At 33.9% G+C, this 12,489-nt stretch overlaps 1 protein-coding gene across 1 annotated transcript; it reads right to left on the bottom strand.

Moving 5' to 3' along the window:
• Positions 1-6,533: 6,533 nt before the first annotated feature.
• Positions 6,534-8,827, bottom strand: LOC126728832 (L-type lectin-domain containing receptor kinase IV.2-like). The gene has a single exon (XM_050434595.1). It carries the CDS (start codon positions 8,799-8,801, stop codon positions 6,786-6,788), a length of 2,016 nt encoding a protein of 671 aa, XP_050290552.1. The 5' UTR covers positions 8,802-8,827; the 3' UTR covers positions 6,534-6,785.
• Positions 8,828-12,489: the final 3,662 nt, after the last annotated feature.

Below are 12,489 nucleotides of genomic sequence, written 5' to 3' on the forward strand. Positions count from 1 at the left end.
TTGGTGGATTTTTTTTTTAATTTTTCTTGCATCTCTACTTTAGGTTGATAATATTTTATATTCTTTAAAACTCTATTTTGGGTTAATGCGATTTAGTTTTGTTTTTTAAATTGATATTGTTGTTGTTGTTGGTTTTTATTTTTATTTTTATTTTTATTATATATATATATATATATACATATATTCTCTTTGATTGTTAAATGTTATCCTATTGCGTTCTAAATAATTAAATATAGCATATAAAAATATAATATTATTCTATTACATAGCATGATTTGGATAATTTGGTATTTATTTTGTTACATAGCATGATTTTTTATAGTGCTCAATTTAGATGTTAAATTATGAGACTATACTAATTTTTGTTTATTTTCTAATTCTTTGTGGTGGATAAAGTACTCTTAATAGCTGTATTAGAAGTACTCTATAATGCCATTTATTTAAAGAAAAGCAAAGGTTAGCCAAACGAAAATAATTGGATAGGTGACAAATTTTAACTTTTGCAATTTTATTTTTATTATTATTATTTAATAACAATGCATGTATAGAAATTTAATTCTTAGATTTTGCTAATAATTGTTTATTTGATAATATGTTTTGGGTGGCCGAAATTATAATTTCTACAAAGAAAATAACCTTAATAAATTATCAAAAACAAAATTTTATCCTAATATTGGTTCAATTAATCATTGTTAAGTTTTATTAATTTTTTTTAGTTTATGTTTTTTTGGTGTTTTGGATTGTTCCTATATTACATTTATGATTGTTCCTATAATAAATAAAAATATAATTACAAAATACATTACTCATTATTAGATTAGTTTAAATTGTAAAATTTTTTTATATAAAACCACCATAAAAATAATTATCATGCGCAACGCGCGGGTTCGCGGCTAGTTACAATAAAAACTCATATCCATAATTCACACACTTAAAGTTCCTACAACTCGTCTTGTAATTGCCATCAATGTTTGACGAGATCCAATTGGTGTTCAGAATGAACTTCTTGGTCTCTATTGCATTTACAAAATTGAGCAAATTCCAAAAACTTGCTCGTGTGACACTTTTGTGTTAAAAATCAAGCACCACCTCTCTCATTCTCTAGAAAATTCTCTTGCATTCCGGATTTTTCTATGAGATGTCTCTCTTTAATTCTCTAAAGACTTCTATGTAGAAGTAAAACTTAGCCATAAATTTTTTGTAATAGTCTAGAAGGGGCTAAAAAAAAAAAAATAATATAGTTTGTTTGGATACAGCTTATTGCTAAAAACTGAAAACTGAAAACTGAAAACACTGTAGCAAAATAATTTTTAAATGTGTGAATAGTGCCGTGAGACTAATTTTTAATGAAAATTTTGCTAAAAAAAGAGGTTTGTAGTTCCCGTGAACAATGCACGGGATCCACTGACAGACTCAAACACGCAACGCAAGCATTGAAAACGCTATCCAAACTCCAAGACCTAGACGTGTGAAGTGAGGTGAAGTACGGGTAAGCACCAAGACTAGTGTGAAGTGAAAAAAAGAAAGTCAAGAGTGGTTGTGTCATGGGGTTAGTAGCTAGGTGTCTAGGAGTAAGATGTCAAGTGTGTGCAATTGTATTTTGTGAGTTTATAAATGTGTGAATAGTGCCATGGGACCAATTTTTAATGAAAATTTTGCTGAAAAAAGAGGTTTGTGGGTCCTGTGAATAGTGCACGGGACCCACTGACAGATGCAAACATGCAACGCAAGCGTTGAAAACGCTATCCAAACTCCAAGACCTAGACGTGTGAAGTGAGGTGAAGTATGGGTAAGCACCAAGACTAGTGTGAAGTGAAAAAAAGAAAGTCAAGAGTGGTTGTGTCATAGGGTTAGTAGCTAGGTGTCTAGGAATAAGGTGTCAAGTGTGTGCAATTGTATTTTGTGAGTTTTTAAATGTGTAAATAGTGTCGTGGGACCAATTTTTAATGAAAATTTTGTTGAAAAAAGAGGTTTGTAGGTCTCGTGAATAGTGCATGAGACCCACTGACAGACGCAAATGCTCAACGCAAGCGTTGAAAATGCTATCCAAATTCCAAGACCTAGACGTGTGAAGTGAGGTGAAGTACAGGTAAGCACCAAGACTAGTGTGAAGTGAAAAAAAGAAAGTCAAGAGTGGTTATGTCATAGGGTTAGTAGCTAGGTGTCTAGGAGTAAGGTGTCAAGTGTGTGAATTGTATTTTGTGAGTTTTTAAATGTGTGAATAGTGTCGTGGGACCAATTTTTAATGAAAATTTTGTTGAAAAAAGAGGTTTGTGGGTCCCGTGAACAGTGCATAGGAATCACTGACAGATGCAAACACGCAACGCAAGCGTTGAAAACACTATCCAAACTCCAAGACCTAGACGTGTGAAGTGAGGTGAAGTACGGGTAAGCACCAAGACTAGTGTGAAGTGAAAAAAAGAAAGTCAAGAGTGGTTGTGTCATAGGGATAGTAGCTAGGTGTCTAGGAGTAAGGTGTCAAGTGTGTGCAATAGTATTCTGTGAGTTTTTAAATGTGTGAATAGTGCCATGAGACCAATTTTTAATGAAAATTTTGCTGAAAAAAGATGTTTGTAGGTCCCATGAACAGTGCATGGGACCCATTGATAGATGCAAACGCTCAACGCAAGCGTTGAAAACGCTATCCAAACTCCAAGACCTAGACGTGTGAAGTGAGGTGAAGTATGGGTAAGCACCAAGACTAGTGTGAAGTGAAAAAAAGAAAGTCAAGAGTGGTTGTGTCCTAGGGTTAATAGCTAGGTTTCTAGGAGTAAGGTGTCAAGTGTGTGCAATTGTATTTTGTGAGTAAGTGCCGTGTGTAGTGAAAGAAAGGTGCTATGTGTGCATTAGTGTTAGTGAGTCAAAGCATCAGTGCTTGTAAAGTGTTGTAATTTAAAGAGTCCAGTTTTTAATAAAAGGTCTTTGCTTACTGTTTTGTTCAACATTGAGTATGAGGATTTCATCAACTTGTTCATAATTGAAATTTATAGCTTCATTTTCATCTTGGTCATCTTCAATAATCATGTTATGGAGAATTTTGGATGCTTTCATGATGTTTTGGAGCATTTCAAGATTGAAAAAATCACGTAGGTCCACATACAAATGCAAATTGTGCTTGAAGCACTCCAATTACATTACATGCTTTACATCCTTCCTATATGCCTCTTGAGATTTTGCAAATAATTTTCTTTTTTGTCCAAGTGGAGGTAGGATTGTTTTTACAGATGTTGACTACTTTGGATATATGCCATTGACAAGGTAGTATCCCATTGTGTAATCATTATCATTGATTAAGTAATTGACTGAAAGAGCATGTCCTTGTGTGAGTTTGGAAAATATATGAAACTGCTTTAACACGTTAATGTCATTATTTGACTTAGATAATTCAAAAAAATGCATGTCATATCCAAAGATCATATGATGCCATTGCTTTCAAAATAATGGTTGGCTCACGTCTTTCCATACAACTAGACAATTTTTCATTTCTAATGCATCCAATCAATGTTCCCAAACATCCTCGGATATCCACGACTTTGGACATGGGCTAACAATCTAGCATTTTCTTCATTATTTGGCGACCTCAAGTATTTCTTTGAAAATATCAACCATCACTACAACAATGCTAGTGCCATCACTCTTACTAGTTGATTTGGATACAACAATTCTTCTTTTTTGTTTTATTTAATTTATTTATTTAAGTTTGAGAAAAGAATACAATAGTGACAATTGAGAAGCATGATTTGAAGTGAATTAGAATTTAATTAGGGATGAAACCTCATCACCATAATATTTGTGAATCTCAAGGTAAAGATTCAACTATTGATTATTATTTACCTAAATTGAGGGATTTACAATTACAATGAAGTCGTCATTTATTTTAATTTATAAACAAAAAAATTAAGAAAATCAGATAAAATTTTTATCTATATATATATATAAAACCGAAATTTCTGCTGGCACCACAATTTTCCACGTCAACACAATATTTAAAAAATAAAAAATAAAAATAAAAACATTATAACACCTCAAAACCCTAGCAACCTTACCCCTCTCTCAAGTTAAGAAATATAAAACCACAGTTTCTGCAAACTCTCTCTCTCCAAACGTAATTATCAAATTCAACCCCTTTAATTTCTCTTTATATTTTTGAGGCTTCTATAGAGTTATAGTGAGTTGTGCTGATTTTGTTTTTTGTGTGTATGTGTATAGATGGTCATAATACTCCGGTATTCTAAGAGAAGTTTGTGTTTTCGTTAATTGAAGGCCTTAGAGAGATAAGTGTTGCAGTTTGGAACAGCAATACAAAAGACGATTTCATTGGCAGCGGAAAGTAATTACTTTGTCTCATATTTTTGTTTTTTGAATTGATTTTGTGTGCTTTTTAGACCCTTTTGGATCAATTTTGTTAATTGAGTTTTTTTTTTTTTTTTTTTGATAGGGTCCAATTGGGGAAGGTTCTTTCAAAGGGTTACGACGACCACACTTGGTGTCTGTATACTAATAGTGGGGGGTAAGTGCTATAAATTACTAACCCTTTTAAGTGTATAATCTGTTTTTAAAATTATCTATAATATTTTGTCTTCCGAAAATTTTATCTCTTTAATTTTAGTACATTGTGTTTCTTAAGCTATAGACAGATTTTCTTTGTTTCTTATTTTCAATAATAAATCATTTTATTGCAATTCCGGTAATTGTTTGAGAAATCCAATATGTTCATATCTCTATAAAATAGAGAATAGTAGAAGCCAATTTTATTACAACTACTTAAATTGAGTTGACTTAATTCCGTACAATTACAAAATATAGTATGAAAGATAATGGAATTAATTGTTGTAATTTTTATTTTCTTTCCATGTTTTTATTGTTGATGAGAAATTAAGGCTCAGTTGCACAATATGTGTAAATTCTTCAGAAGGCTACTTTAAATAGTAAGTCAATGTGTCTCTTACATTTGGGTATTAGTTAGAATTATTTTCAAATGATTGTACCAATAAAAGTGAATGTGTATAAATTTTGTTTAACTATTCCGTGCATCGCACGGGTTAGCGACTAGTTTTTATTAATAAGTAATAAAATATATAACTTTGGTCCTCGGTATAATAAAAAAAAAAATGAAGATTACAATAATTAAATTGCTAGTTAAAATCTAAAAAAAAGGTAAAAATATACTCACTAAATTACAAATTGCATCATCAATTTTGCCCAAAATTCAATTCAGTCTTGTAACTTTTAGTTTGGTCATCTCGGTCTGCCCAACTTTAATTCATGTTCAATATAGTCCTTCTGTCCACTCTATTAGGTAGGTTGCCTTTATGTTCCCCAAAATGACTACGTTTTGTTATTTTTGAAATTCTGAAATTAAAAAAATAAAAATAAAAATCTAGAAAATTTATAAAAAAATAGATTTTTTTTTCTTTTTCAATTAAAAGGATATGTCTTGCAAGTCTCTTGGATGCTTGAAAATTTAAGAACCTTGATCTCAAGGTGTGCCATGGTAATTAATAAGTTCACAGGGTTGAAATATGCCGGTATACAGATTTGATTCCAATTTAGTAAAAAAAATTTCTTCGGAAAAAAGAAAAAGAAAAAAACCTTTTCAGTAACTATATTGCGAAAGCAAACTTTATTTGTGTAGTTTATTTGATTTCAAAAGTGGGTTGAGTCCGGCTTAGAATTTGCTCAAAGACAAAAAAGTTTCGATATGCTCAAGATAAGGTGTTTATGATCTTTTACCCATCTCTTTTGCACCAAATTGAATTTTTGAGTGAAACTAGTTTCATTGGAAAGTAGACATTCGGGGTTTCAAAATAGACACATTTGAAATTTGATCTAATTTGGATTTGAATCAAGTGGGATATTAAGATTTAAAGTTGACACATGAATGTTAAATTCAAGAAGTACTAGAAAGAAAAATTGCACGATTTTGAGTCCAAATTTTGATAGGAGAAAATTTCCTGCTAGGTTTTAACTCTACTTTATGCATTTATATAAATCACTAATTGCACAACTTTTAAAGGCAAGGAGGCTATACTAGAGCAAAATAGTGCCATTCAAAGAGAAAAAAATATGGCCTCATGGATTGACAAACACAGTTCGTGGAAAGTATTCATAATAGAAGAGTTTAAGCGATTTGGAGCTGATTGTAGGGCCACAAGAGTAAGTTACCTATTGGGTGTAGAATCTTGAGTCATGGGTATATCTCAAATTATAAAGCTTCGATTCTATTAGTTAGTTACTTCTTGGGGCTGGGGTTAAGCCCCATATTGGTATCTTTGAATGCCTTCATAAGTTTTCCACTTCGTCAACAATGGACTGTGTTAGAACACCTTGATTATAATTGTTGACTTGTTTACTGTGGTAATTAATAATTAACCGGAAATCAATCTGCATTTGTACTGTTAATTTTCAAAGTTGATTAGTTCCCCATAAAATCGACCAAGGGGTCTAAATTACACCTTTCACAAACAATCATTTTCACACATAATGATTACTAGCTGTGGGATTTCACTTTTTAGTAATCTGAAACTTGATCAACCACGCAATCTGTTTTTTTTTTTTGCAATACACTACATAAATATTGATCTATAAAGCTTGCAACAGCTGAGTTAATCTTGTTGAGTTGTAGTACTACATAGAGCTTAAGTAGTCTACTACCTAATATCAGTTTATTTAGTAAGTGAAAGAAATTGCATACCTCCCATCTCTAGCTCTGTGTGCCACTGAATGTTTTGGTACTAAGCAAAGATGCATGATCTATTCTGCCCATAGCATGTTGTACAGCTAATTCAACGACCACTTCTGAGGATTGAATCAGTGCTAAACATGGAAGGAGCAGAACCCATGCTAGATGAAGGAAATAGCGATAAACCATATGCTTCACTATTTGTAGATGTACCAAAACAAGCATCGTCATGTGGCAACTCCGGCAGATCAGCATCACCATCTAAAAACTGCATCACTTGCCTCATGCTAGGCCTAGCTGCTGGCATTGACTGTGAGCAAAACAGGCCTAGTTTCAAAACCAATTCCATTTCCTCTTTTACATAACTACCTTCCAATCTAGGATCACTAGCATCCAGGATGGCTCCTTTTCTCCAGCATTGAAAGACATAATCAACCAGAATCATCTCTGCAGGCAGACATTGTATCTCTATTGGCCTTCTTCCACAAGCCACTTCAAGCATGAAAGCCCCAAAAGCAAACACATCAGTGCAAGTGGTTGCCCTTCCTGTTCTAGTAAGCTCGGGAGCCAAATAACCCACAGTTCCAGCCACATTGGTGGTTTGGGGATTGGCACCATGGTCGCATAATCTGGCAAGGCCAAAATCTCCTAGCCTTCCATTTAATTCGACATCTAATAGAACATTGCTTGCTTTTACATCTCTATGTAGAACAACTTGTTCCCACTCTTCATGGAGGTAGAGAAGGCCAGATGCTACTCCTTTGAGGATTTGAAATCGTTGAAGCCAGTTAAGATTTGGTTTTTCATTGCCATATAAGAACTTGTCAAGGCTTCCATTGGGCATATAATCATAGACCAAGAGGAGTTCACCCTTTCGCCGGCAATATCCTAGGAGCTGCACCAAGTTCCTATGCCTCAGCCTACCCATGCTAATGATCTCAGCCACAAATTCCTTCATCCCTTGTTTGGAATCATGGGAGACTTTCTTGACTGCAATCTGTATATTGGAAGAACGAAGTGTTCCTTTATAAACCTTTCCAAATCCCCCTTCTCCAAGAAGCTCTTTGTTTGAGAAACCTTTGGTTGCTTTATAGAGATTCTTGTAGCTGAACCTGTGAGGACCATACTCGTTTTCCCAATCTTCTAGCATTTCTGCATATTTCTTCCTCCTCAAAATGAAAATAGCTCCAGTAACCAATATCAGTACAACCACTACTGCTATGATTAAAATCTTGATAATTTTTCCCCGTTTATCTTTACTTTTCCTCTGTTGGGGAGGTTGAGGAAGCTTCGAAACATCGAGGCTTTGTGCTTGTCCACTTTTATTAAAGCTCCATCCAAGAATGTAGTGGTCACTTGTAACTGTACCAGTGGCTGCGGAGAAACCAACAAACATGGATTCCAAGAGAATTTGAGACATATTGATGTGTGTTGACAGGAGAGGCCGATTTGGTTTTGGGATGCTGGTTGGGGCTAGTGTTACCTTCAATAGTTTTTCTGTTTCATCGTAGTCTATCCAAAGATGCATTGGGTTGCCACTTACTAGCTTCAAGCTTATATTCTTTCTTTCTTGATCAGAAAAGTAGGTTGCGGTAGCTGATTCAATTGATTTCATGCTGTTCACATTGATTCCCACATGGTTGTTGTCTATATCTTGAAATTCTTGACCCTCTATAGTGTCAAGCTCAATGGCTAATAAGTGGTTTGTTGAAAGGCCATTATTTGAGACATTCAAGAGTCCTAGATAATTGCTGGCTACAGCATTGGTGAATTTCCACGAGGGACTGATGGTGAAGGCAATTCCATGGCCACCTTTCGATGGTGTTTCAGGAACTATTGCGAATACAAAGTTTGTGGAAAATGAAAGAGACTGAGTTAAACCCGAAGAAGCATTGAATTTTAGAGGAAGTTGGTAGAAAGCATAACCAACTTGTAGTTCTGAATTGTTGGTGAGTTGCAATAGACCATTGGGGTGGATTCGAGCGGTTCCATCAAGATGCAGATTTGCTTGATGGAAGCCATTGTAGATGAACTGGTCATTTTGAGCAAGCATCAATGGAATCTTATGGATGAAGTAGAGAGTAACCAGAAAAGGAAGTGATGTAAGCCCAGTCGCCATTGAAAAAACTAGGAAAAATGTACATTCCTATAGGTGAAAATAGCCAAATACCATGTTTTGGCAAAATTTGTGGCAAACTAACATTGTTTTGGAAATATTAAGCAATCTAGCACTTTTTTTAGTACTCGTGTTTCACAAAATCGAGTTCTAAATAGTACTCAATTTCAGTGAACTCGAGTTCCTAGGTGAGTCGCCAGCGTGACACTGCTGACTTGAAATTTGTGTATGCCAAAAAGTAATATGGTACTTGATATTACGGAAATCAAGTACTTTATAGTACTCGAGCTTATCAAAGTTGAGTACTTTGTTTTTTTTGTTTTTTGTTTTTCCCTTTTTCTACTTTTTGTTTCGTACAAAATTTTTACTTATATCATCTTCAACTGCTTGTGATCTTGTGTCCACCAAACTAAGTACTGTGTCTAGACTTGAAAAAGTTCATGTGCAAGTAACTGGAGTTGCAGTTAGCTAAGCACAAAGTAGTTTGGCAATAAGCTAGTAACTATTCACTAAAGGTGCCCATGAGATGTTAGGAAGTCAGTAAGATGCAAAATGACCCTTACCCTAGATAACACCTAAACAAAGGATCGGATTGTTGAGGTCTCATTGAGTATGTTGTTGTAAAAGTGCTGCACAAAAAATTGATAAGAGTTGGTAATTTGATATGATTCTAAACAAAAAAATGATAAGAGTTGGTAATTTTATTTGATGTTCATAATCAAAGATAACCAAAGACACATATGGATAGGTCCTTTCAATTCATCACTGTTAGAAGCCATGATATGACTGCACTTAGTCCTAACTTTCTCTGGGAATGGCCTCCCCTTTTATTTCTTCATCTTTTCCTTCTTTTCTTCCTCTCACACTTTTGACATCAAATCATAATAAATGCAGCTCACTTGCCTGGACTTTGCTGTAGCCATTTTCTTTTTCCTTTAGCTCTTCCTTAGGCCGAATAGCCTTAATGCATCTGCCCCTAGGCCGAATAGCCTTAATGCATCTGCCCCTTTCTTTTCTTTTTTTTTTCCTTAATGTGTCCAACACACCTAAGTCACTGCTTAAGAAGAAAATAGGTTGACTTTTGTGGCTTGTCCAACCACCTCTCTAATGAGGTGTTTTATCGAGGGTGGGCTAGACCCACGGTGCTATGATGCACCCAACATGGTGGACACAACGATCACAAGTAGTTGAAGATGAAATAAGAAAAAGTTTTTTATTAAAAAAAAAAAAAAAAAAAACAAGGTACTCGACTTTGTTAAGCTCGAGTAGTATAAAGAAGTACTTGATTTCCGCTATATCGAGAACCACATAGTTTTTTTAATTCCTCATATTCCACATCAGCAGTGTCACGCTGACGACTCACCTAGGAACTTGAGTTCACTGAACTCAAGTACTAATTAGAACTCGATTTTGTGAAACTCAAGTACTAAAAAAGTGGTAGATTGCTAAATATTTCCGAAGCAGTGTTAGTTTGCCACAAATTTCGTCAAAACGTGGTATTTAGCTATTTTCTCCCATTCCTATAAGCACATCCTCTGTTTGAAATGTCAAAGTCAAACTCCTAGAAAATGGTGGTTTTCATTCTCTGTCCCCAAATATTTCATGTCAAAATTATTGTATTGTGAGATCAAGGTCAAAGTCCAACATTTTAGCGCCCCCCCCCCCCCCCCCCCCCAACAAAAAGAAAGAAAGAAGAAAAGGTCCAAATCCATAACTCATAAATAAAGTAAATTTCCCCTAGAATTCTAATCCCCTAGAATGCTAGAACTCATAACAAATAAATAAAGTAGATTTCTAATTGCTAATTAAATAAATCACTTAGAAGTTATAGATAAATTAATAATAAAAAGATTAGATGAAGAGTTTGGATTGTAATCAAATTAAAATTTTTATCAACTTAGAAATTATAGGAGAAGAAGATAAGAACCAAAATATATATATATATATATATATATATTTTAAAATCTAAAATAAATTTCTGCAATTTAGTGAAGCTACTTGGTACAACCATGGTTTTTAAGCCCAACTTTTATTTTATACTAGCATTATGCCCGTGCGATGCATGGCTTAATCAAAATTCATACGTAAATAGTTTATTTTATTTTATTTTATTAATTTACTTAAAATTAAATAATAGAATAGATAATAAAAATAAATAAATATTTTACCTTTAAGTTATATTATAATAAATTCATATTGTGTAAAACTAAGGTATTATGAAATGCATATATATATATATATATATAAGTAATAATAAATCAAGTTAGATAATATGTTATATCTTTCCAATTTTCAGAAGACTTACAGAAAAATTGACTTGTTCTATATGTGAGACACCACCGTTAATTAACACGGAAACTAGAACTACGTGGTCCATTGCACTTCTTCATGCTTAATGTAAAAAAGATATTCATGTATAAAATAGGCGAAAACACCATTTTGGTCCTTCAAATTTGTGGTCATAGTCAATTTGGTTACTATATTTTGATAACAGTCAATTTAGTCTCTATTATTTTCAACTTACACTCAATTTGGTTTCTACCATTAAATCACTAACGGAAAGCGCATACGTGGCTAACGGTATGCATTGTTGGCATGTCTAATGTTGTTGTGTCTAAATTTAAGCATCCACGTCAGCGCTAAAGATGACAAAAAAAGACACATCAACATTTAAAAAAAAAATCAAATTAAGCAAAAATTAATTATGAAAAAGGTGAACCACTAGACCAAAAATTAAAATAATAAATCCATAAAAAATACAAAAATCTTGGAATCCATTGCTTTGGAGCACAAGAGTTTTTTTTTTTTTTTTGGTCGATAGTACAAGAGTTCTGGTCATATTGTATTGTCTTTTATTTGGGTTAAGTTTTATATGATTGGAAGATGACTGCTTTTGCCAGCATCCTTCATCCTTTTTTTTAATTGGTCTTTTTTTTTCCTATTAAGGTTTGAGGAAAATCTATTGTATACTCCGTGTACTTGAGGTTTTTGCTCATTTTCAATTAAATTTTTGTTTACCTATTCAAGGAATAAAATAAAATGATATAAAAAGACATTTTCACAGCCAAGCTCTTTCAAAGTTACATTACTTCAATGACTGTGGCTACTGTTTTAGAGCGCGCACACACACATAAACGAGTCGTTCCCTACTAAGGATCAAGGGCAAATATTGTAATGCACAGCAGCTCTATCTTTGTGTCTTATATATGTGTGTTTTACATTTAAATTTTGTTCTGAGTGGTTGTCAAGAACTATGAGCTGTGAAAGCAATGATGATGTCGAAAATTGTTAGTAAGTCACATAGTCCTCACGTGTTCAAGACAATACCTGCACAACATAGAACAAGAAGACCTTAGGAGAGTACCGGTGTGGTATCTGCCAAAGACCCTCCGAAGGTTAAGTTAGAGAACTTCTCAGAACTCTAGAGTGCCAGAGTTAGGGGTGAATTATGCGTACCTTGTTTTTTGAGGGCTCTAGGTTTTTATAGTAGTGTAGAACCGACCTTTGTTTCTTGCTTGGGAAGATGTTTCCTTACGGGGAAGACCCTCATAAATGCGCGTATATTACAAGATCCTTCTCATGTTGGGATTCTACCAACTAGGGTTAACTGTGGGATGCAAGTTATTTCTATTTAGGATTCCTTGGAGGCCACTTAAGCCATGTGGGTGCCGTGTGGCCTTGATATACATCT

The sequence above is a fragment of the Quercus robur genome, chromosome 1 (assembly GCF_932294415.1).
Source record: "Quercus robur chromosome 1, dhQueRobu3.1, whole genome shotgun sequence".
Classification (NCBI taxonomy): domain Eukaryota; kingdom Viridiplantae; phylum Streptophyta; class Magnoliopsida; order Fagales; family Fagaceae; genus Quercus; species Quercus robur.